This window comes from Orycteropus afer, unplaced genomic scaffold (genome assembly GCF_000298275.1).
Source record: "Orycteropus afer afer isolate SDZICR_OR568_19922 unplaced genomic scaffold, OryAfe1.0 scaffold00432, whole genome shotgun sequence".
NCBI lineage: Eukaryota > Metazoa > Chordata > Mammalia > Tubulidentata > Orycteropodidae > Orycteropus > Orycteropus afer.
Genome location: NW_006922019.1, coordinates 1,715,539 through 1,742,837, shown reverse-complemented (window position 1 = coordinate 1,742,837; position 27,299 = coordinate 1,715,539). Strand labels below are relative to the sequence as shown.

General features: G+C 38.0%; 1 protein-coding gene across 1 annotated transcript in view; it reads left to right on the top strand.

Moving 5' to 3' along the window:
- ATG7 (autophagy related 7) overlaps window positions 1-25,711 on the top strand; it is a 345,292-nt gene extending 319,581 nt beyond the window's left edge. The window contains exon 18 of the mRNA XM_042782730.1: window positions 25,574-25,711. Within this exon, the coding sequence (XP_042638664.1) occupies window positions 25,574-25,711 (138 nt within the window). The remainder of the gene's footprint in view (window positions 1-25,573) is intronic.
- The last annotated feature ends 1,588 nt before the right edge of the window (window positions 25,712-27,299 follow it).

Sequence of the window (27,299 nt, the reverse complement as noted above, 5' to 3'; positions counted from 1 at the left end):
CTCTGTAAATCTTCACCCAAATCCTAATAAAAAGAAAAAAAAAAAAGAAAAGTTAAGGAGAAATTTTACACAATACCATCTAAACCCACTGATCAATCTTAGCATCTCTAACACTGGGATACAGTCATTATTGCCTTCTGAGTGTGATACAAAAGGAAGTAGACAGCAGCACCTATGAAGTATACTTTTTGTTATTAATTGACTGAATTTTGCATAACTTAAAATTAATCATTTTTAAGTGTGCAATCTAAAGTAAACAATGTAATGGTGTTCACAATGTTGTACAGCCATGACCTGTATCTAGTCCCAAAACATTTTCACACTCCGAAAACAAATTCATGGCCTAGGATTATAGGAAATAGAAGCAATTCCTATTATCTTTTATATGTGCATTTTTAATTCTGTGAAATTTAGAGATGCATTAACATAACTTAAGTTCTTCTCAAACCATCAAACTTCTCTTTGGTCCTTGCGTCCACCTAGTGCCTGTCCAAAAGTGCCCATTTGGTAATACTGTGAATACCTAATTTGCATATTTCGAGGCACTTCTGCTGCTGTTGTAAAATGAGCACACAAACCACATTGCATTTGATCACTGAGTTCAATTAAAGAAATCTTGTTATTGTTAGTTGTCATCAAGTTGGTTCCAACTCATAGTGACCCCATGTACAACAGAACAAAACACTGCCCAGTCCTGCACCATCCTCACAGTCCTTGCTATGCTTGAGCCCATTGTCACAGCCACTGTGTCAATCCATCTCATTGACCCTCTACTTTTGCAAGCATGATATCCTTTTCCAGGGGCTGATCCCTCCTGATAACATGACCAAAGTATGAGAGATGAAGTCTGGAGGTTCTCACTTCTAAGGAGCATTCCAGCTATACTTCTCCCAAGACAGATTTGTTTGTTCTTCTGGACATCCTTGGTATATTCAAAGTTCTTCGCTGACAACACAGTTCAAATGTGTCAATTCTTCTGTGGTCTTCCTTCATTATCTAGCTCTCACATGTATATATTGTTGTTGTTATGTGCCGTCGAGTCGGCCCCGACTCATAGCGACCCCTCCTTGGGTTTTCGAGGCAGTATCACTACGGAAGTAGGATTGCCCAACCTTCCTTCCGAGGAGTAGCTATGTATATAGGACTATTGAAAAGACAATGGCTTAGATCATGCATATCTTAGTCTTCAAAGTGATATCTTTGCTCTTAAACACTTTGAAAAAATCTTTTGCAGCAGATGTGCCCAATGCACTATGTTGTGTGATTTCTTGACCGTTCTTTCCGTGGCTATTGATTATGGATCCAAGTAAAATGAAATCCTTGACAAGTTCAGTCTTTTCTCCATTTATCATGATGTTGCTTATTGGTCCAATTGTGAGAAGTTTGTTTTCTTTATGTTAAGGTATAATCCATACTGAAGACTGTAGTCCTTGATCTTCATCAGTAAGTGCTTCAAGCCTTCTTCACTTTCAGCAAGCAAGACTGTGTCATCTGCATGTTACAGGTTGTCAATTAGTCTTCCTCCAATCCTGATGCCACACTCTTCTTCATATAGCCCAGCTTCTTGGATTATTCACTCACTGGACAGATTGAATAAGTATGGTGAAGGGATACAATGCTGACACACACCTTTCCTGATTTTTAACAATGCAGTATCCCCTTGTTCTGTTTGCATGACTGCTTCATGGTCTATGTACAGGTTCCTAATGTGTACAATTAAGTGTGCTGGAATTCCCGTTCTTCATATTGTTATCCATAATTTGTTATGATCCACACCGTCAACTGCCTTTGCATAGTCAATAAAACACAGCTAAACATCTTTCTGAGGGCTCACTATGTCCACAGCTGCACGTGGATTGCTAGTTAGCATGAGGGCAGGGATTTGTGTCTATTTGATTTTCTATGCCAAAAATAGATTCTCCATTCACTCAACAAATACTTGTGGACTATGTAAAGTAATTCTCTTTTGAACTTTGTGGGCAATTAATGTATTTTTTGAACATTATATGAATTATCTGGTAGGATGAAAGCTAGATGAAGTATAACCTGTTAGTCAAACATTGACCAGCACAGAGTAGGTGCTCAGTAAGTATTTATTGAATTTGGGGGGGGGGGGGGAAAGGAAGAAGAAGAAACAAAGAAAATCTCTGGTCAGGACATTATTTCCCACAGACAGTACTATTGGGAATCTGTTGCCAAAGTCATATTTTTTTTTTACCATCTCTTTCCATTAACACATTCTTCCTTCTGACCACTGGACTCTAGGTGTGTTAATGCAGCATTTACACCTAAAGTTGCACTCCATCACTTTGATTAGCATCTGGTTATTCTCAAAATCCTCAGCTCAGCCACCCAGTTATAGATTATATTTGGTTCTTAGTATGCATTACTCTACCATGGACTAATCTCATCACCTGCTTGCCTCCCTCAATTTCATTCTTATAGATAACTTTAAGTCTCCCACTTTAACCTTTTCATGAATGCATTATTTTCTGCTTTGAATTTTTGGTTAATTCCATATGTTTTTAGTAATGGAAGGCATGCTGAAATCAAGGGAAAAAAAGTTTTTTTGAGGTAATATGGATTTTGATGCAATTATGTATGGCATGTATGTCCCAAGTAGACTCTGGTAGTAGGATTGTTGGAGTGAGGCCCATTTGTTCAGCTTCATGCAGTTATACAGGTCCCCAACAGGTGGAGCATGTACTACCACTGGGATAGCAGCTTCCCAAGAAACCTGAAAGGCTGAAAAATTTTGGTGGACAATATATGTCCTATTATATATGGTCACAAAAGGGTTAAGTATAGGAGCATGTGTTGAGTATATGTGTGTGCTTGTATGTGTACATTTTTGGGTGGTGCAACTAGGAATAAGGAGAATATTTTTATTAATTCTTTTTTTTCACTTTGTCTAAAACATGACCAAAATAGATACATCACTAAAAATATAGCTGAAATCCAACCCAATAATAATAATTATTACCATCATTTATAAACAACTTACCATGGACTAGGCACTGTCCTAAGTAATTTATGCAGATTATCTGGTGGCACAAATGGTAAAGCACTAGAAATCTAGTCGAAACGTTGACAGTTCAAACCCACCCAGAGGTGCTCTAAAAGACAGGCCAGGTGATCTGCTGCCAAAATGTTACAGCTGTGGAAACCCTATGGAGCAATTCTCTGCACATATGGGGTCACCATGAGTCGGAATTGACTCAAAGGCAACTAACAACAACATCTTACATAAATCTCCCACCAACTCATGTGTTAGGAGCTATCATTATTTCCTTTTTATAAGTGAGGAGAATGAGACTCAGAAAGATGAAGTCACACATCCAGTAAGTGGTAAAACCACTATTTAGATCCAAACATATTCTCTCCAGGGCTTACCTACTCTGCTCTATTGCTTCCTGGTGTGACTAAAGTTTTGTTTAGAATGAAGAGCCTCAAACATAAAGACTGAACAGTCAAATGCATTAGGCACTGTGCCACCAGAGCTCCTGACTGTAACTACATGCAACAATATAGATAAATTTCACAATTATAAGTGAAATAAGACAGACACAGAAGAGTTCTGCTATGGATGAATTGTGTCCCCAAAAGTATGTGTTGTAAATCCTAACCTCTATGCCTGTAATTTTAATTCCATTTGTTATATGTTAATTATATATGTTAATGAAGCAGGATTACTACGGGGTGTGTCTTGAGTCAATCCTTTTTTTTTTTTTTTAATTGTGATTTGGGTGAAAGTTTACAGAGGAAGTTCATTTTTCATACAGCAGTTCATACACATTTTGTTTCATGACATTGACTGCAATTCCCCATAATGTAACAGCTCTCTTCCTACTTCCTCCCTGTGATTACTTCTTCTCTGTGTCCTTCTTTCCTATGCATTCCTGCCCCTTGAGCTATCTCCCTGTGCAAATACTGCCCTTCTGTTCTCCCATGATTGATTGCTGTAAGGAGTGTATCCACATGATATAAATGCTTACCCTATATGCCTGTCTGTTGTTTGGCTGGAAGCCATAGGAGTGAATTCAATTCCAGACCTAAGTGGTAACTAGGGGCCCTAGTCTCAGGGGTCTCACCAGGCTCTATCAGACCAGTAAACCTGGTCTTTTTTTTTTTTTAACGATTTTGAGTTTTGTTCTATATTCTTCTCCCACTCTATCCAGGAACTCCTGCACTGATCCCTTTCTGGGTAGTTGACAATGGTAGACAGTGGTAGCCACAATCTAGTTCTTCTGGTCTCATGGTCATATAGGCTAAAGTTCGCATGGTCTGAACTGCTTCTTATTAACTGTGTAATCTTGAGCAAGTCCCTCACCTCTCTACGCCTTTATTTTCTGAGCTGTAAATTGGGGATAATGTTGCCCATGTCTCAGAGTTGTTCGAAGGTCCAATGAAGCCATAGGTGGAAAACATTCACTACAGTACTTGGCAAGATGGTAGGTGCTCATGAAATGGGAACTGCTATTAGTACAACAAAAAGAATTGTAGTTACACAGTGGTTAAGCACTTGGCTGTTAACCAAAAAGTTGTCGATTTAAACCCATCAGCCAGGAGAGAAATGTAGCAGTCTGCTGCCATAAAGATTTACAGCCTTGGAAACTCTATGGGGCAGTTCTACTCTGCCCTGTAGTGTCACTATAAGTCAGAATCAGCTCAATGGCAATGGGTTTATTTTGTTAATTGTTGTTAGATGCCTCCAAGTCAGGTCCAGCTTCTAGTGACCTGTGTACAAAAGAACGAAACACTAGCCCAGTCCTGCACCATCCTCACAATTGTTGCCATGCGTGAACCCATCATCACAGCCACTGTGTCAATCCATCTTGTTGAGGGTCTTTCCCTTTTTTACCGACCCTGTGCTTTATAGAGCATGATGTCCTTGTCCAGGGGCTGGTCCCTTCTGACAACATTACTACTACAAAAATGAATTGCTTTCTGTCGTGTGTACTTTTGTGCTCATGTACTGTCATCCCTGACATATAGGCTAACTGTATAATTCATCATCCATTGTCATCCATACTGGGGCATTATTGAGAATGAAAAAGGAAGCTATTTGTATTTTTGTGGGAAAAACATTTCAACAGGGACTGTCCCAAGCAAACTGAAATGAATGGTCACTCTACAATTGGCATATGGTTTTTGAAGGGCAGAATTCCCTATCTCCCTGCTGATATTTCCAGAGTGCAGGATTTACACACAGGACAATAGGCATTCAGTGAATACTTGCTAAATGAATGGTGGTGGCTGTTCATTCAAGTGATTTCTCTTTTGAGTATCTGTGCTAGGTCCATTTAGAAAGTACTTTGTAAATCCAAGGAAAATGAGATGCTTAGAATAAAAGTAATAAGCAGACGGATACTGAAAAAGATGACCCAGAAAATGGCTGTATGATTGAGAGGTGTGCTGCATCCCCCGTGATAGCAAGAAGTCCTGATGCTCATGTGTGTGGCTCAATTCTACCTGGATTCACCTTCCTGTTTCTTCTCATACTTAACAACTAAAGTGTACATTTTCTGGTTTAAGTTTTCATTCATAAACAGAATCAAGACTCTTAAAGCTGTAAGGGAGCTTGAAGATCGTTGCATCTAATCCTTTCTGGGTTTTTTGTTTTGTTTTTTAGTTGGTTGGGAAGGGGGGTTATTATTGTAGTTTGGGTGAAAGTTTACAGAGCAAATTAGTTTCCCATTCAACAATTTGTAACAACACTCTTCCTGCTTCCTCCCTGGTTTCCTGTTTCCATTCGGCCATCTTTCCTGCCCCTTCCTGCTTTCTGAGTTTTGTTTTTGGGCAAATGCTGCCCTTTTGATCTCCCGTGTTCCTCCCTGGTATTAATGTTCACTTTATAGATCTGTCTGTTGTTTGGCTGAAAGTTGATGCCCAGAGGTAGGTTCAGTTCCAGGCTTGAGGTATATCTAAGGACCACAGTCTCACAGCTTCTAATAGTCTCTGTAAGACCAGTAAGCCTGGTCTTTTTTTTTTTTTTTAATTTTTTCTACATCCTCTCATTTTACAAAGGAACAGGCACAGGCAGCCAATTCACACAGTTTTGCAGCTTTTTGAAGGCATGTGGTATAGCTGAGAAAAAGTAGGCGTGGGTAGAGGCAGAAAATTGGCAAGCTGTTTTGCTTTTTTTTTGACAGTATATTTAGTTAGTATGTGTTTTGCCTTTGTTTGCTCTTTTATAATTTAATATAAAGTGTGCAATTTGGTGATGTATTTTGGCATATGATTACACTTGGGTAACCACCACTCAAATCAAGATACACAACATTGAGGATGAGTATATCCCAGAAGTAACCAGTATTCTGACCTCTGTCACCGTCGATTTGTTTTGCCTGTTTGTTTTTTATGCAGTTACTTATTTTCAATAAGTCCAAATTTTAGAAATCACCTAAATTCAATAAGCATAGCATTCCTCTACTCTCAATTTCTGTATTTACAGGAAGTTTCTAAAAGTTTGCTCTCAATTTCTGTGTCTATCTTGACATAGTCTAGTAGTAACACCAGTTGTTCATCAGCAGAGGTCCAAGGATCACGCTTTGAGTAACACTGGCTTGAATGTTTAATGGCCATCTAAAATTAATATGCCCAAGAAAAATTCTTCATCCCCTCCTCCCCTATTTCCCCCTGTGCATTCATTCCTTCCCCTCTTAGTCTTCCCCATCTCAGTAAATAGCAAACCATTTATGGTTTGCTCAAGCCAGAAACATCAGTCATTCCTGATTTTCCTCTCTCCCTCATCCTGTATATCCAGTGAGTTACCAAGTCCTGTTGGCTTCATCTTAAGTTTATGCATTTCTTTCCATCTTTAATTGCTTTACTTTAGTTCATTGGTTTTCAACTCTTACTCTTTCGCTCTCTTTCATGGATAGAAGGGTAAAGAGAAGATGTTCCCTTTTTGGCAAACAAGAGAAAAATGAATGTATACCCTCCACCTAGATAGTTCCGTTAACATTTTAGTGATTTTGGCGACATCTGTAGACATATAGGAACCTCTGGTAGTGTAGTGCCTAAGGCACTGGACTGCTAACCAGAAGGCTGGCAGTTCAAACCCACCAGCCACTCCCGGAAGGAAGATGGGGCAATCTACTTACATAGTGATACTGCCTTGGAAACCCAAGGAAGAGTCGCTATGAGTCGGGTCCGACTAGATGGCACATAACAACAACAACAGCAACAACATCTTTATCCAAGCTACCTTCTCTAACTAGTTAAGAACTATGGCCTCCTAACTGATCCCCTACTTTCACTCTTCCCCTCTATAATCCATTCTTCACACAGCAGCCAGAGTGCTAGTTTATATTTCCCCACATATTTACCATTTCTGAGGACCTCTGGTGGTGCAGTGGTTAAGGCATTTGGCTGCGAACCAAAAGGTCAGTGGTTCAATCCTACCAGTCACTCCATAGAAGGAATGAGGCAATCTGTTTCCATAAAGATTTACAGCCTTGAAAACCCAATGGATTATGAGTTATGAGTCAGAATGGAGTTGATGGCAGTTAGTTTGGCTTTTGGTTTACCATTTCTGGCATGCCTTCCAGTAGATCCATGTTTCCATCTGGTACCATTCCCTTTTAGTCTAAAGAATTTCCCTTAGCAAGGTAATGCAAGACTTCTGTTAGCAGTCAAAGTCATGAGACAAAATGTGTATGAACTGCTGTATGGAAAAGGAATTTGTTCCATAAACTCTCACCCAAAGCACAATAAAAATTAAAAAAGAAAAAGACTTATGTTAACAAATTTGGTTTTTGTGTATCTAAAATTGTCCTATTTTACTTCCATCATTTGAAGGATATTTGCAAAGGACAGTGTCTTCAAATTTTTATAATTATGAATGTTCTTGCTCATGTCTTTGGTGGACATATACACACCTATCTTTTACATATATCTAAAGTAGAATTGTTAGGTCATAGAATAGGAATAGGAGGCCCTGGGTGGTGCAAATTGTTAAGCACTCGACTTTGTTCTTTCTTAGCAAACAAAAGAAAACTGAATGTATACCTACTACCTAGATTCTTCCGCTAACATTTACTATACTTGCTTTATCACATATCTATATTGGGAGCTCTGGTGGCATAGTGCCTAAGGCATTTGACTGCTAACCAGAAGGCTGGTGGTTCAAACCCACTAGCTACTTCTTAGAAGGAAGGTTGGGCAATCTACTTCTGTAGTGATACCACCTCAGAAACCCAAGGAGTGGTTGCTATCTGACTCGACGGTAGTGAGTTTTATCCATATATCTTTCCCTCTAACCATCTAATTTTTTTGTGCTTTTCAAGGTAAATTTTAGACACCAGTAAAATATTCTCTAATTAAGCATGCATATTATTACCAAGAATTCAGTATTTCTTTAGAAGTTTTCCTTTGGCAATAAAATGAACATTTGATGACATGAATGCACAGTATATGTACATTTGTGGAGTTTTGATAAAGGCATATAATTTTGTAACTCAAACCCCTATCAAGACACAGAACATTATCATCACCCACAGAAAATTCCTTCATGCCCTTTCTTAGTCAATCCCCATTCCCATCCCCCAAAGGAAACCACTGTTCTGATTTTTAACACCGTAGATTAGTTTAGCCTGTTCTAGAACTTCATGTGGGTGGAATCATGCAATAAATACTCTTCTGTATAAGGCTTCTTTTCTTCCAGAAAAATATTCTTGACATTTATATTATTACGTGTATCAGTAATTCATTCCTTTTTATGACTAAGTAGTGTTTTGTTGTATAAACAGACCACAGTTGGTTTTTCTGTTCTGTTGATGAACACTTGAGCTGTTTACAGTCTTACTCTGTTACAAATAAACATATTATGAATTTTCTCATATAAGTTTTTGTGGAGATATATAGAATTTCTTAATCAATAGAATATATGTATGCTCACTTTTATGAAAAACTATTAGATCTTTTTCAATAAGGTTGTTCCATTTTACATTTCCACCAGCAACGTATGAGCTTTCCATTTACTCCACATCCTTATCAACATTTGGCATTGCTAGTTTTTTAAACGTTAGCCATCCTCATGGGTGTGTAGTTCTATCTCATTGTGATTTTGATTTTTATTTCCTCAGTGACCAATAATGTTAAACACCATTTCATATGTCACTGGCCATTTGGATATTGTCTTATGTGAAATGCCTGTTCAGTGTTCTGCATATTTTTTAATTGTGCCATTTATCTCTTACTGTTTTATAGATATTTTTACTTTTATTTATTTTAGTCATTCTGTTGGGTGTGTGGCAGTATCTCATTGTGTTTTTCTGTTTTTTAATTTTGTTTTTGGTGAAAATATACACAAGAAAACAGGCACCCATTCAACAATTTTTATATACATAGTTCATTGACAGTGGATACATATTTTATTATGTCATCATTCTCTCTGTCTCTGCCCTTATTATTTTACTACCCTTAACTTGAATCTCTGCTCCTTAACTTTCTCATCTGCATTTTAGCATTACTGTTATCCATTTAATCTCATACAGATATTTCTTTAAAAGAGCATAATGCTTAAGCGGAAGTTAAAGATGACTTCATGGGATAGTTTCAGTTCAAGGCTTAAAAATTGTTTCCAAGCAGTATTTTTGGGGATTCCTCTAGTCTAAATGTATCCAGTAAGTCTGGTTTCCAATAAGAATTTGAAGTTTTGTTCTATATTTTTTCTTCTTTTTGATCAAGATCCAACTATTGGGTCTTTGATTATCTTAGGCTGGGTTCTCTAGAGAAGCAAAACCAGTGAAGCTTATAATGGATGAATGGATGGATGAATGGATGGATAGATAGCAGAGATAGAGATGTTGCTGTTGTTAGGTGCCGTCAAATCAGCTCCAATTCATAGTGACCCTGTGTGCAACAGAACAAAACACTACCCAGTCCTGTGCCAGCCTCACAATCCTTGCTATACCTGAGCCCACCATGATAAGTGATAGAGATAGAGATGGAAATTTATCTCAAGGGAATGGCTTATGCAGTTGTAGAGGCCATGGATCAGAAGTCAAGCAGAAGGCTTCTCCTGACTCACATAGCTGCAGGGACTAATGAACCCAAGATTGGCAGGCAATACAGCAGGCTGTTGGCCTCAGAAGCTGACAACTCCAAGATGAGCAGGTAAAATGGTAGCCTGTCAGTGTTTGTAGGCTTTGAAGGGAACAGTCCCAAAATTGGCAGCCCACTGGTTCAAGTCTAGAACCAGAAATGGTGATGAGCTAGATGCAGGATCCAGATCAAGCAGAAACCCAGAGATATTTGCTAGGATGTCCATTTATATTGGAAGCAGGTCATATCCCTAAGGAAACTCCCTTTCAACTGATTGGTTTCTCATAGCAGATCTTATCATGGAGGTGAGTACATTGCATCAGATCTCATTATGGGGGACAACTACATCATAACTGCTAAACCACTGAGAATCATAACCTAGCCAAGTTGACACACAACCTTAGCTATCACATTGATCAAAACATTCATTAGTGGTATAATAATGTGCATGTTATATGATTTTTACAAACTGCACAGCTCCCTCATGCATTACTTTCCTACAAGCACTATGTGTGTTATATGCACGTGCATGTTATTTATGTGTGTTATTTGTGAAAAATACAGTAGTTCATCAAGGCAATTAGACTGCAGTCCATTCCCTTCTCAGATTCCTGGGTCACCTCTTCCTCTGCTGCTTCTGGCTCATCTTTCTATATGCCTATTGGTCACTCAAATATCTTCTTTCAAGTCTTTTGCCTACCTTAAAAATGGGTTGTTGTTCTTTTCGTTATTGACTTCTGAGTGTTCTTTGTGTATCTTGGATAAAAGCCCTTTGTCAGATAGACCTTTCGTAAATATGTTCCCAGTCTATAACTTGCCTCTTTATTGTCATAATGAGAAAAGAAGACATTTAAAATTTTGATGAAACTCACTTAATTCATTTTTTTATTTTATGATTATGCTTTCTTGTTGTTGTTGTCTTGTTAAGAAATTTTTGGCTAATCTAATGTCAAAAACGGCACTTAACAACAACAACAACAATGTCAAAAAGATTTTCCACATATTTTATTCCATACATTTAATAGTTTTAGCTCTTGTGTTTAGGGCTATGATCCATTTCAAGTTAATTTTAATTTTTATTTATTTATAGTGTAATGATAAAGATTTAGGTTTGTTTTTTCCCAGATATGTTTGGGAATATGTTTCAGCATCACTTGTTAAACAGGCTTTCTTTTCCCCCCATTGAATTACTTTAGCACCTTTGTTGAAAATCACTTGGACCATGTGAATGAATGTTGCTGTTCATTCTATTCATTGAAAAACACACACAGAGATACCACATTTGTGTGGAGTCTTGATTGCTGTAACTTTTATAGCATGTCTTAAAATCTGGTATTATAAATACTCCAACGTTGTTCTTCTTTTCCAGGTTTGTCTGGCTATCCTAAACCCCAAACCAAACCAAACCTACTGCCTTGGCTATCTTAGATCTTTTGTATTTCTACAAAAGTTTATTGTGGTTTTAATTGGGATATCACTGAACCTGTAGCTCAAATTGAGGAGAGTTGCCTTTGTAACAATATTGAGTCTCCTCTCAATTCATGAACTCTGTTTCTCTTTCCATTTATTTTAATCTAATTTCTCTTTCTAGTGTACAGATCTGATACATTTTTTGTTAAATTTATTTCTAATTATTTTTGATACTATTCTAAAAAACTGTTCAAAAGCATTTTCTAGTAGTTCATTGGTAGCATATAGAGATGAGATTGATTTTTTTGAATATTAGCTCTGTTCTCTGCAACCTTGCTAATTTCACTTCTTAGTTTAATAACTCATTGGTAGATTCTTTGGGATTTGCTATGTTTATAATTATGTCATCAGCAAATAAAGACAGTTTTACTTCTTTTTTTTTTCCTGTCTTTGTATATTTTACTTCTTCTTGCCTTATTGCTCTAATTAGGACTTCCACTTTAATGAGGAATGACAACAGTGACATCCTTCCCTTGTTTCTTGCTTTCAGTGAGAAAAATATTCAAAATATGACCTCTGAGTATCATGTTACTTGTACTTGTTTTTTGTAATATCTTTTAATAAAAGTTTCCCTTTATTCCTAGTTTGCTGAGATTTTTAATAGAAATGGGTATTGAAATTATACCAATTTTTTTTTCATCTCTGGAGATAATCTTAAGCTTTTCTCCTTTATTTTGTTAATGTGGATAATTACATCAATTGATTTTCAACTTTTAAACCACTCTTGAATTCCTGGAGTAAATCTCACTGGTTCATGATGTATTGTGCTTTTTATCTGTTGCTGGATTCTATTTGTTAATGTTTCCTTTTTAGGATATTTGCATCTCAGTGCATGAAACACATTGATCTTTTGCTTTCTTGTAATAGTCTTGTCTTTTTGGGACTCAAGTGTTCTTCTGTGTTCTTAAAAAGGAGTCAGGTTAGTTTTGTAGGGTTTGTATTATTTCTTTCTTAAATTCTTAGAAGCCTTCACCAGTTAAGCCATTTAAGCCTAGTGTTTTCTTTGTGGGAGGATTTAAATTACAGATCTAAGTTCTTTAATTTCTATGTCTGTGTCTATTTAAAGAAGTTGAATTATTTAAGGATTTTTTTTCATTTTTTTTGTCAATTTTCCAATTTATTTCCATCAAGTTTCACAATAGCATCTTATTGTCCTTTACTAGTTCTAGGATCTGGGAGCTCTGGTGGCATCTGAGTGAGATACTGGGGTGATTTCATAATATGTACACAAATTCTCTGAAACACCTCCTTTCAAAAGATGCCTCCTAATTTCTGGTTTATTGAGAACAGGCAAGACTTAGTGACTTGCCTCTGATGAATAGAGTGTAGAAGAATTGACCATGTGTGACTAGATCATAAAAGCCATTGTGGCTTCTGCCTTGCTCTCTCTTGGATCACTCATTGTGGGGAAAGCCAGCCACCATGTCATGAGGACAGTTAAACAGCCATATGGAGAGGTCCACATGGTGAAGAACTAAGGCCTCCCGCCCATGGCCAGTATCAACTTGCCAGGCATATGAGTGAGCCATCTTGGAAGCAGATCCTCTGGCTCCATTCTAGTCCACAGAAGACTGTAGCCCTGTAACCCTGGCTAACATCATGACTACAACCTCATGAGAGTCCTCATTCCAGACCTGTCTAGCTAAATTGCACTGAATTTCCTCACCCATAGAAACTGTGAGATAATAAATGTTCATTGTTTGATTCAAGCTACTAAGTTTTGAGGTAATTTGTTACATAGCAATACATAACTTTTCATTCCTGATATTGGTAATTTGTATTCTCTCTCTATCTTTGGAAGACTTACTGGTAGATTATCAATCTTTTAATCTTTCAAAAGAACCTATTTTTGGCTTTACTGATTTTGCTTTATGTCTGTGTTCAATTTCATTAATTTCTGTTTTCTTTTAATTTAGTTATTTTCCAGCTTCTTAAGTTAGAAGTTTAGATCACAGATTTTCATGTTTTTCTTTTCTAAAACGTGTTTATACAACTCTAAATACTTCTATCAGCACCACTTTAATTACACCTCACAACTTTAAATATATCATATTTTCACTATTATCCAGGTCCATCTATTTTCAAAAATATAGATTTGATACATTGAACACCAGTGACCAAAAACCAGAGGAATTGTGGAATGACATCAAGAACATCATCCATGAAGAAAGCAAAAAGTCATTAAAAAGACAAGAAAGGAAGACCAACATGGATGTCAGAAGAGACTCTGAAACTTGCCTTTGAACAGAGAATAGCTAAGCAAATGGAATAAATGACAAGATAAAAGAGCTGAACAGAAGATTTCAAAGAGCACTTAGCCAATTACTATAATAAAATGTGCAGAGACCTGGAGTTAGAAAACCGAAAGGGAAGAACATGCTTGGCATTTCTCAAGCTGAAAGCACTGAAGAAAAAATTTAAGCCTCAAATTGCAATATTGAAAGATTCTATGGGCAAAATACTGAATAATGCAGGAAGCATCAAAAGAAGATGGAAGGAGTACATACAATCACTGTACCAAAAAGAACTGGTCGATCTTCATCCATTTCAGGAGGTAGCATATGATCAAGAACCAATGGTATTGAAGAAAGAAGTCAAAGCTGCACTGAAGGAAGTGGCAAAAAAGGCTCCAGGAATTGACGAATACCCATTGAGAAGTTTCAACAAATGGATGTCACACTGGAGGCACTCACTCAGCTATGCCAGGAGATTGGAAGACAGCTATCTGGCCAACAGACTGAAATAGATCCATATTTGTACCCATTCCAAAGAAAGGGGATCCCACAGAATGTGGAAATTATCAAACAATATCATTAATATCATATGCAAGTAAAATCTTACTGAAGATAATTAAAAAATGGTTACAGCAGTATATTGACAGAGAACTTCCAGAAATGCAAGATGGATTCAGAAGAGGACATGGAATGAGGGATATCATTGCTGATGTCAGATGGATCTTGGTTGAAAGCAAAGAACACCAGAAAAATGTTTACTTGTGTTTTATTGACTATGCAAAAGCTTTTGATTGTGTGGATCATAAAAAATTATGGGTAACATTGAGAAGAATGAGAATACTTAATTGTACTCATGAAGAACCTGTACATAGATCAGGAGGCTGTTGCTCAAATAGAACAAGGGGACACTGCATGGTTTAAAATAAAAAAGGGAGTGTGTCAGGGTTGTGTCCTTTCCTCATACTTATTCAATCTGTATGCTTAGCAAATAGTCCCAAGAAGCTAGAGTGTGTGAAGAAGAACGTGGCATCAGGAATGGAGGAAGACTCATTAACAACCTGTGATATGCAGACGACACAACTTTGCTTGCTGAAAGTGAGGATGACTTGAAGCACTTACTGATGAAGATTAAAGACTACAGTCTGCAGTATGGATTACATCTCAACTTGAGGAAAACGAAAATCTTCACAACTAGACCAATATGCAACATCATGAATGGAGAGAAGATTTCATATTCCACAAGCAACACCCATGGAAGCAGCAAGACATCATGTGACATATTGCACTGGGCAAATGTGCTGCAAAAGACCTCTTTAAAGTGCTGAAGAGCAAAGATATCTCTATGAAGATTAAGGTGCACCTAACCCAAGCCATGGTATTTTCAATAGCCTCATATGCATGTGAGAGCTGAACAATGAATAAGGAAGACCAAAGAAGAGTTGATGCTTTTGAGTTGTGGTGTTGGCAAAGAATACTGAAAGTACCATAGACTGCTAAAAGAACTAAAATCTGTCCTGGAAGAAGTGCAACTGGAATGCTCCCTGGAAGTGAGAATGGCCAGAGTTTATCTGACCTACTTTGGTCATGTTGTCAGAAGGGACCATTCCCTGGAGAAGGATGTCATGCTTGCTAAAGTGGAAGGTCAAAAAAAAGAGGTAGGCCCTTAACAAGATGGATTGACACAGTGGCTGCAATGATGGACTCAGCTGAGGATTGTGAGGCTGGCACAGTGCCAGGCGTTGTTTCATTCTGTTCTATATAGGGTCTCTGTGAGTTGGAGCTGACTCAGCGGTACCTAACAACAACAACAAGTCTTCTTTAATCTCTTTTTAAAAAGTGTTTCATAGTTTTCATTGTGTATGTCCTTCACACCCCTGGTTAGATTTATTCCTAGGTATTTTATGCTCTTAGATGCTGTTGTAAGTAGAATTATTTTCCTAACTTCCCTTTGAGATTTCTCATTGCTGGTGTATAGAAAATCAACTGAATTTTGTTTGCTGGGCTTATACCCTGGAACTTAGCTAAATTCCTCTGTTAGCTCTAGAGGTTTTCTTGTGGACTCCTTCATATTTTCTATATATAGGATTATGTTACCCATGAATAGAGAGAATTTTATTTTTTCTATTCCTGTCTGTATAACTTTCATTTCTTTCCCTTGTCTTATTGCTCTGGCTAGGACTTCTAATACAGTATTGAATCTAAGTGATATGGGAGCTCTGGGGGCATAGTACCTAAGGCATTTGACTGCTAACCAGAAGGCCGGCAGTTCAAACCCACCAACCACTCCTTGGAAGGAAGATCGGACAATATGCTTCCAAAGAGATACTGCTTCGGAAACTCAAGGAAAGGTTGCTATGATTCGGGATTGACTCGCTTCCAGAGCACCTGTGTGTGTGTGTGTGTGTGTGTGTGTATGTATATGTGTATATATGTATGTATCTACTTCTGTAGTGATACTGCCTCGGCAACCCAAGGAGGGGTCTCTATGAGTCGGGTCTGACTCGATGGCACATAACAACAACACCACCATATGTATGTATATGTATATGTGTATATATAGTATATATATATATATATATATATATATATATATATATGTGTGTGTGTGTGTGTGTGTGTGTGTGTGTTAAATATAGTTGGTTCATGGTGTCATTTAGATCCTCTGTTTCTTTGTTGATCTTTCTTGATGTTGTATTGAATATTTGTATTGATAGTAGTGTATTGAAGTCTCCAACTATTATTGTAATACTGTCTATTTCTCTAGGAGCTCTGGTAGCATTGTACCTAAGGCACTTGACTGCTAACCAGAGGGCTGGAGGTTCAAACCCACCAGCCACTCCTCAGAAGGAAGGTTGGGCAATCTACTTCTATAGTGATACCACCTTGGAAACCCAAGGAGGGGTCGCTATGAGTCAGATCTGACTTGACGGCAGTGAGTTTAGAGTTTATTTCTCTCTTCAATTCTATCAGTGTTTGCTTTAAATATTTAGGTGCCTTGATGTTAGGTGCATATATATTTATGATTGTTAAATCCTTTTGATTAATTGACCCTTTTATCCTTGTATAATGTGTATCTTTATATCTTCTGACAGATTTTATATTAAAGTCAATGTGTATGATAATATTAAAATTGCCACTCCAGCTCTCTTTTGGTTATTATTTGCATGGACTATATTTTTCCATCCTTTCACTTTCATCCTATTTATGCCCTTGAGTTTAAGGTGTGTCTCTTATAAACAGTGTATAGTTGTATCATGTTTTTTATCCATTCTGCCTTTTGATTGGAGCATTTAGTATGTTTACATTCACTGTAATTACTTTTAAGAAGTGACTTACTTCTGCCATTTTCTTGGTTTGTGTGTGTGTGTGTGTGTGTGTGTGTTTTAAGCCTTCTTTGTCTTTGTCCATTAGTACTGCTTCCTTTTGTGTTTTGTTGGTTTATTGTAATAACCCTTTCTCCTGTCCTTTTATATATGTTTTTAATGTATTTTCTTAGTGGTCATCATGAATGTTACATTTAAAATCTTGTTTTTGGTACCAACTGTATCTATACCATTCCTGTCCCTCCTTTTGTTGTTATCACTAATTATGCCTTTAAATTTCATAGCATAATTTTGTCCTTGCCTTTTATATATTTGTTGTTAAAAAATATGAAGGACAAAACATTTAGAATTTACTGAGAATGAATACCTTATTACTAGACTTGTACTTGTCTATGTATTTCCCTTTATTAGATGCTTTGCAGTATTTCAATGTTTTTAAATTTATTAAGGCTTGTTTTATGGCCTAACATATGGTCAATCATGAAGAATGTTCCATGTGCGCTGGAAAAGAATGTATATTGTGCTGTTGTTGGGTGAAGTGCTCTGTAGATGTCTATAAGGTCAAGTTGGTTGATTGTATTGTTTAGCTCTTCTGCGTCTTTGTTGAGTTTCTTTCCAGTTGTTCTATCTTTCATTGAAAGTGGTATATTAAAGTCTCCTGCTATGACTGTGGAGTCATCTGTTTGCCTTTTCAATTCTGCTCAAGTCTGATTTATGTATTTTAGGGCTCTTTCAATGGGTCCATGAATATTTATTATGGTTATATCTTCATGTTCAATTGACTCTTTAATCATTATATAATGTCCTTCCTTGTCTCATATGGTGGTTTTTGTCTTAAAGTCAATTTGATGAGAAATTAATATTGCCACTCCTGCTCTTTTTTGGTTGCCATTTTCTTGATATATCTTTTTACAACCTTTGATTTTTAGTGTAGTTTTGTCTTTCTTTCTAAGGTGTGTCTCTTGTAGGCCGCATATTGGTAGGTTATATTTTCTTATCCAATCTGCAACTCCTCATCTCTTGAGTGGTGCATTTAATCCATTGACATTCAGTGAAATTATCAACAAGTATGAATTCGTTGCTGTCATTTTGTTATGTGTTTTTTCATAGTGTTCCTGGTTTCTTCATTCCATATATTTTTCTGTGTCGAGCTCATTATGTTTATGAATTGTGTTATCATTTCCTTTGTTGCTATTATTTTAGTATTTGCTAAATGTGCTTGTCCTCTTTTTATTGTGATGTGAAGGTTTATCATTTTTATTTGATGCTAAAAAAAGCAAAAACTCACTTCCATTGAGTTAGATCTAACTCATACTGACCCCTCCTTGGGTGTCCAAGGCAGTATCACTACAAAAGGAGATTTCCCAAGGTTCCTTCTGACAAGTGGCTGGTATGTTTGAACCACCAGCCTTCTGGTTAGCAGTCAAATGCCTTAGGCACTACAGCACCAGATCTCCTGTGATTTATAATTTTCTCCCTGAGTTTAGAACAGTCCATTCTATCTTGCAACTCTCTTGACTTCCTCACCATTTAGAAGTTCTGTAACTACACTATTTTCTCCCTCTTTTTGGTTTGTAGTTGTCCTCATTTGCCAATTGATGTCTCTGGTTCCCTGTTTACAATCTTGTAAGCTTATTTTACTTTGGATACTTCCATAGCTGTGTTGGTTTCTGGGTTATGTCATCTTGTATATTAATGGTTGGTTGTTGTTTGCTATTATTAGTTCTTCATTCAGAGGATTCCTTCTAGTATCTCTTGTAAGGTTAGTCTAGTTTTAACAAATTCCCTTAATTTCTGTTTATCTGCAAAACTCCTAATTTCACCATCACATTTGAGGGACAGTTTTGTTAGGTATATAATTATTGGTTGGAAAATTTTCAGGGTTGTATATATACTATCCCATTACCTTCTTGCCTTCTTGCTTCCATGGTTTCTGCTGAGAAATCAGAGCTTATTCTTATTGGTTGTCCTTTGCAGGTAACTTTTCATTTTTCCCATGCTGCTTATAGGATTCTTTCTTTGTCTTTGGTTTTGATGAGTATGATGATGATATGTCTTGGTGATTTTCTTTTGTGATCTAGTTTGGGATTTATTGGACTTCTCGAATGGATATATTTTCATCTTTCATCATATCAGGGAAGTTCTCTTCCAGCAAATCTTGAACAATTTTCTCAGTGGTTTTCTTTTTCTCTTCCTGTTCTGGAATTCCAATTACATGTAGGTTATTCCTTTTGATGGTATCCCACATGAACCTTAGGTTTTGTTTTCTTCATTTTGTTTTGATCTTTTTTCTGATTGATCCCTTTTCAAAGAAGTATTCAGGTATTTTTCTTCAATCTCATTAATTCTGTCTTCCATTGATTCAGTTCTACTTGTGGTAGTTAGGTTTATGTGTCAACTTGGCTGGGCCTGGCTGAGTGGCTGGGCAGCTGGATGTAGTTTTCCCCGTGATGAGACTGGTAATCAACTCCATGGTGGTATCTACCACAAGCAGCTGAGTAGCTGCCTTAGGGATGTGATTTACTTCCTATATATAAGGAGAAGCCTCAGGGAATGGTCTCTAGCTTATGGCACACTTGAACCCTGCACATAGCTGAGTTGTTGTTCAGCAGCCTGCCATGCTTTGCTAATCTTGGGATTTTTAATGGACTTGAATTAATAGCCTGCCATGTGGATTGGTAATATTGGGACTGTGCCTTATTACTTTCCAACCTTGGCCTTGTCAGCCTTAACAGCCAGCAGCTGTCTGAGTGAAGAAAAGCCTCCAGCTTCAGTGGGCTGGGAGCAGGAGGCAGAGCTGAAGTCCAAGGTTGAGGGGCTTTTTACCCTGCCCCTAGAGCCTGGCACTTTGAACTTGGACTTAAAGCCTCCAAACTGTACGAGAATAAACTCCTATTTCTTCAAGCCATCCCATTTGTGGTTATTCTTGTCAGAGCAGCATCAGGTAACCAAAACACTACTCCTTTGCCCTTTCAATGTGCTATGTATTTCTGAAAATTTAGTATTAATCTTCTGGATTTCTATCTGTAGATTTTGTATCATTTCTAATTTATTTTGTCATTTTGTTCTTGTATTTTCTCCCAAAATTTTTCTGGGTTTTGTCTCTGTTTCCCTTAATTTTGTCAGTGTTTTCCTTGATTTGTCTCTCATTCCTTTGAAGATACCTAAGTATAATTCTTTTGAGTTCCTTTTCAGGGAATTCCAATGCTGCTACTTCCTCAGGAATATGTTCTGGGTCTGTATTCAGCTCCCTTGTTTCTACCACTTTATCTTGCTTCTTTGTGTGGACTGTGATGCTCTGTTGTCTCTAAGACAGTGTGTTGTTGTTGTATTTAGATCTCTGTTAACTGTTTGTGAAGAGCAGTTAAGGGTGAATCAGGCTCTTCTTGGTAGTCTTTTATCGTTGGCCAGTTGGTGGAGAAGGAGGTGGTGGTTGTCACTCAGTAAGTGGAGTTGCAGGAGGTGTGGGTGTGTTGCATCGTATGGGCACAGTTGCTGAATCCCACTCAGTTAGACAAAAACAGCAACCAAAAAAAACATCAAAAAGGTAAAAGCAAGTGAGCAAAAAACACACTGCATAAACATACAGGAACAATCACCAAAAGAAGAAAAAAAGAAAAGGGAAAAAAAATGCAATATCTGGGGAGGGAGCAATAAGAGAAAAAAGGTAGAGTAGAAGAATAATGAAGAAAGAAATGGGAAAAATGCCAAAAGAAAAATGAGAAATAGGGAAACCATGAGAAAGAAACAAATGGGAACCAGAACAGAAAAGAGAAAAAAAGCTGAAAACTAGAATCTGGTAAGGGAGGAATAAATAATAATAATAAAAGGATGAAAATAATAATAGTAATACTTTTAAAACAGACAAAAACAAACTAAAAAAGGGAGGGGATCTGGGCAGGGCAGAGCACCCAGGCTCCATCAGAGCACACAGACTGGGATGGAATTCATGCCAGCCCAGAAGGTGAGTGGGATTGAGGAATGGCCGCACCTCAATTCACCAAGAGGGTGTAGGGTATAAGAGTAACAAGAGGAAGGAATATCGCACCTTTCCAGTCCTTCGAGTTCAGAGTGTCCTTGTGGTCCCCGGCAAGTGGAGCCTATTCTTACATCCCTGGAATCTGAAAGAATGCCTACACTTTAAATATCCAAAGTGGTCACACCACTTGTAAACATTCAAAAGGATGCACCCTCTGGACAGCCAAAAGTCCACAGCTCAGCCCATCTCTCTCTTCACTCCTTCCCCTTTTATTCACCAGCTACCAGTGCAATCCGTCATGCAGCCCCTGGCTAGCAGGGCCAATTTTTAGGCTAATTCTTAAGTCCTAACACCACTTAGCAGTATACAAGCTGTCCATAACATCAAGATTGCTGACAGACTGCAGCTCCGTATGTCTCCTTTTTCAGTGTTTTCATGCAGGTTCTTCTGCTGGTTGGGGTTTAGTCCACTTCTGTATCCTTCCTTTCAAAGCTCAGGGCTCCAGAATTATCTTCTCTATCTCTGTTAATTGGTTCCCCTTTTCTTTGTTGAAAAGGGTCTGTGTAGTTTCTCTGTCTATTTTACCATCTTACCAGAACTCTATCTTTAATTTTTGAAAACCTAGCTCTGGTAACATAGTGCCTAAGTACTTGACTGCTAACCAGAAGCCTGGCAGTTTAAACCCAACAGCCACTTCTTGGAAGGCTGGGCAATCTACTTCCATAGTGATACTGCCTCGGAAACCCAAGGAGGGGTCTCTATGAGTCTGGTCTAACTCGACGGCACATAACAACAACAACAACAACAACTATGATGTGCCTTCGTGTAGAGCTCTTTGGGTTTATCCTGTTTGGCATTCTTTGAGCTTCTTGAATTTATAGATTCACGTCCTTTGTTATGTTGGGAGAATTTTCTGTCAATATTTTTTTTCAAATATTGTTTCTGTCCCTTTCTCTCTCTCATCTCCTTCTGGGATTCTCATGATGCATGGTCTCTTGCTCCATAATTCTGTTAAACTATACTCAGCTTTTCCAAGCCTCCATTCTTGTTGCTTTTCAGCATCTGTGATTTTAACTATCTTATCTTCTAATTCACTGATTTTTTTCTTCTGCCTGGTTAAATCTGTTGATAATTCCTTCTGTTATGTTTCTTATTTCAGTTATTGTCCCTTTCAGTTGCAATTTTTCTTTTCTGGATTTTTATTTTATTTTATTAGATCCTCATTTTATTCTTGCATTGTTCTCTTCATTTCTTTTAGTTCTTTTATGTTTTCCCTTAGTTCTCTAGATATGTTTAATGTTGTGTTATATTCTTCCATGTTCTTTTTTTTAATTATTTGGTCATCTATAGATGCACTTTCCCTCCCTTTGTCATTTTCATTTGGATGGGCCATTGTTTCCTTTTCTTTGTACATCTTGTGTGTTTTTTGTTAGGACATTGGAATTTTTTATGGTGTTAATTTTCTCAGTTTTCCCCAGTATTTTTTTTTTTCCCACATTACTTCCTACAAGAAACTCTTAGGTAAATACAGTGTGGGCAGGTACAAAATGGGCAAATACACTATGGCTAGAGACTACTGTAGCACATATAGACTATTTCCATTGTCACAGAAAGTTACAATGGACAGACCTAATCTAGAAGAAATTATCTGGAACTGAACAGTAGCTGTGCTGTACAAGATTACCCATTGGCCTGAATTTCTTAAATATTATTGTTCTGCCACTCCCTAGGCAAAGATTCATACTTTTGTTGTGCTGTGGAGTATACTAAAGAGTTAGTAGTGTGACAAAGCTTTCATACCCCTTCTCAGACTAATGTTTTTTAATGTATAAGATAAATTACATAGAAGTACAACAGAAGTTAATTATATTGAAATACACATATCAGAATATTTTAAAAAAACAAATTTGTGACATAGTAGTAATATATGCTTTATTAATATATTAAATAATGATCTAGTGGCAAGTCTAATAGCTACTGTAGTTTTGAAGTAGTGATGGGCATATTTTATATTTCAATATATCCACAACAATTATAAAGGATATGAAAATATCTGTCATTTCTATTGATGACAGAGTCATGGATGCTTCTAATACTACTGCAGTTTGTTTCCTGCATTATAACTGAAAGAAATACTAAATTTTAAATAAAAGTGAAAATAAGGTTTTAATTTTTACCCATCCAAGTTTACAAACCAGTGAATTCTGTCATCGACCCTGTGGAGTCCCTGAGTGGTACAAATGTTAATATAATTGGCTTCTAACCCAAAGGTGGGAGGTTATACTCCACCCAGAGGCACCTCAGAAGAAAGGCCTGGTGATCTACATCTGAGAAATCAGCCATTGAAAACCCTATGGAATATAGTTCTACTCTGACACACATGGGGTTTCCATGACTCATAGTCAGATCAGTGGCATTGCTTTTGCTAATTGTGGGTCTATGGACCTCAGGGTTAAGAGGCCCACTTGTTAATGAGAAAGCTGGCAGTTCAAACCCACCAGCCACTCCTCAGCAGGAAGATTGGGCAATCTATTTCCGTAGGGATACCACCTCAGAAAGCCATGGAGGGGTCACTGTGAGTTGTGTCTGACTCGATGGCAGTGAGTTTTTTTTTTTTTTTTTTTTTTTATTGCCAAAGCTGGCTCAGCAGTCCCAACTCCATGCTCCAGAATGTGAGAGGGGGAAAAAGAGAGGAAGTAGAAGACAGGTAAGTTTCCTTTTAAAGACTGGACCTGGAAGTCACTCATATCCCATTGACCAACATGTAGTCACTTGGCCACATGCACTGTAAAGCAGGTTGGGAAATGTAGTTTCCAGTCTTCAGTTGGGCAGCCATGTCTGCTGCTAATAAAAAAGGGCTAGTAAAAGAATGAAGGGAAGAATGAATATTAGGACAAATAACAGCCTCTACCATAGCTTGGTTCATCACCATGGAATTAAAACAAAAAGTATTGTTTTAAAAATGTGCTGTTTACTCTCAGACATTTCTTGCACTTTCAGGTATAAAACAGATATTGATAGGAAGACTCTCAGTCTCATTCACAGTGGACAGGCCCACTTAATGATCCCAGTTCTGGAGACACAGTGTCTAAGGGATATGTTGTCCATTTTGAGCTAATATCCCCCAATTCTGTGCATATGCTTCCTGCCTTGGCAGCATTTAATTATTTGCATAAAGCCAACGTTTTCATAAATGTCAGAAGTGTTAGAGTTTGTCTCTTGCTTAAAAGCAAACTCTGTATGCCATGATCTGCACTTATGGAACTAATAATAAATTAAACTCCTCTTACCAATGACCAATATTCTATGTGCAGGGGAGCATAAGTAGATGGATGCAGACTTTTTCCAAGAAAATGGATCCCCTGAGCAAAGGCCCTTTAAAGTTTAAGACAACAATCCTTTGGGTTGTACAGGCCTTTAACTTTCCAGACAGCTGTAAGTACATTAACTCTTCTTATTTTATTAAAGCACTCGGTCATGGTTTTGCTGCCTTTTTTTTTTTTTTTTTAAGTTAGTTAAATAAATAAGCAATTATGATGCAGCACACAGGGCCAGCAGCTTTGAGCTTATAAACTCAGGGTTTGAAAGACTTGCTTAGAGGGGACCTGGTTGGCTTCTGCTGGCAGGAGAGGGGCAGAAGTATTGCAACTCCAGACAGCACTTAAAGGGCCAGGCGACCTTCTCTTACACTCTCATACATATTTCGTCCAGGGAAATGTTTTTCTGATACATCATGAATGTTCAGTGCCCTTCCTTTGAAGTGCCAGATTGGGACCTCCTGAGGGGCAGACTTTGGGGTCCCCCTAGCCCCCACAAAATCTCATGTAATTCCTTGAACACCCCAGGCCTTAGATGGATGTTTGCTGACAGATCCTTTGTATTTTATTCACATTTATTTTGGTCTTTTTGGTGACATTTTAAAGTTTGCTGAATTAAAGGTGATTTTAATTTAGTCTTAGGGTCCCGATATTTTGCCATCTCCATCCCCAATACATCTCTAATTTTAAAATATGAGTCACTAGGAAAATATGATTTTGTTTGCTGAATCACTTTAGAGCCAACTTTTCAGGAACCTATCTATTTCTGTAAAATGAGAGCCCCTTTTAAGTGTACTGTTTGGTGCCAGCACTTAAATTTTCCCTGACTCAGTTGTTCCAGTGGTATTTCAGATATCTTCCCATAAATCAAGCAGCCAGCACCCCATACTTGTGAGGATTATTTATTGGGCTTATGATTCTGCCCAGGATCCTGATAGTGATCTTGGAGAGATGATATAAATAGGCTAGGATTTGCCAATGGTTATTTTTATAAGCAAAGCTTTCTAAGTTGATTTCTTTGAATACAGACTGACTCCATCCCCCCTAGCTTCCTGTTTCCCTCTACCACCTGGCAGATCCTCTCTTAATTTCTCCTGTCTATCTTTCCCTCTCCTCAAGCCAGCTGGTATCTGCAGAAATTAGGAGGGTACATGGCTGAAACAGAGTTCCCTGAAATCGTATCTCTTCACCCCCTTTCAGGATCATCTTTCTTTCATCCGGCCCAAGAATGGCACCTACCCTGCCCATCAGGCCACACGATCTCTGAGGCCAACTGCCTCGTCTGAAATAGATACCTACCAGCTTTCAAGCAGAACAATTCCCTACATTCATGCTTGAACGTATGTTTTACAATATTACCTCTTACTTGTCTTTGTAGGTTTGCCCTTGCCCCAAGTTTCAAAAAATAAAAATTCCAATGTGAAGTTACTGCTAATGAGCCAACTGCCTCCTTTCCTGGAGCCCCAGGGCACACAAACAGTTAACTTACTGAGATGCTAATTAAAAGGTTAGAAGTCCACCCAGAGGTACCTCAGAAGAAAGACCTGGTGGTCTACTTCCAAAAAATCAGCCATTGAAAACCCTATGAGCACAGTTCTGCTCTAACACATATCAGATCTCCATGAGTTAGAATTAACTCTAAGGCAGCTGTTTTTATTCTCCTTCCCTACTCCAACCCACTTGTGCTAAGCCCACCTTCAATGAATAGTCAAAAAAAAAAAAAAAGAGAAAAGAGAGTCTTCGTGTCACCACTGTCCACCCACAAGTGATGCAGACCCTGGGTTGCCTGACCAGGCCTTCCGAGAGGATCCCTCAGCCCCCATTTCCCCAAAGCTGCCTCTTCCTTCTTTGTGGGATATTTCCTCTGTCTATACTCACCATATTGTATGCTGTCAGTCAGGAGTGGCTGGCCTTGGAAGACAACTCTTTCTTTGCATCCCTTTCCCAGGTTTTCATGCTGAAAACAGCACATTCTCAAGATGAAACAACAACTGGTTCCGCTCTCTTTTTCACATTGTGCTTTTAACCATGTTGTTCTTGGCAGTCAATCTCCTAGGCTTGGGAATAGAATTGATAGCTTGAAGTGTAAATGTTTAAATTGGGTGAGGATATATCATATGGAATCTTAACTCCCCTGGGTGATTTGCCAGTGTCTGTGGCTTCACTCACTAGTGACCTTGAATGTCTCCTTGACTTTCTAACTAGCTTGCCTCTGAGAGTGTCCCCCATCTCTCTTGACCAGCCCTAAGTGTTGAGCCCCTTTCGCCTTTCCTGGACTAAGTGCTAGAAGCAAATGAGACTGTTTTCAATCTCCGAGTTCCACTGCAGGGTCAAGGGCTCCAGAGCCTGGTGCTGCCGTGGAGCACAAAGCCAGGTCACCAGTGATACACATCCGTGCTCTGAGTTTTGCTTCTTTCTCTGTGTGGAATGAAGCTTCCCTCTCAAAGTAACTGTGAAGATCAAATGAGATAATGTAGTCATATTTGAAGTGCTTTGTGAAAGGTAGAGAACATAACAATAGCAAGAATAAAAATATCAGCTACTATTTTGTGAGCACCTGCTGTGTAGCAGCAAATTTTTAACACACTCAGCAGGTGATTGAGAGGTATGAGGTTCAAGCCCTCCCAGAGTTGCCTCTGAGAAAAGTACTAGTGATCTAGACCAGAAAACCAGCCATTGAAAACCCTGTGGGGCATAGTTTTTCTCTGTCATACACGGGGTCACCAGGAGTCAGAGGCTGACTCAGAGTCAACTGATGATCTGGTGCTATGTGATATGTACCAGGTATTGTGTGTTGTGTTTATGTCAATTATCTCATCTAACCCTAACAATTACTCTTTAAAAGTATTAGTAACCCCATTTTATAGATAAGGAAAATGAAGCTCAAAAAGGTGCAGTGACTGGCCTAGGAGATTGGCAGAGTCAA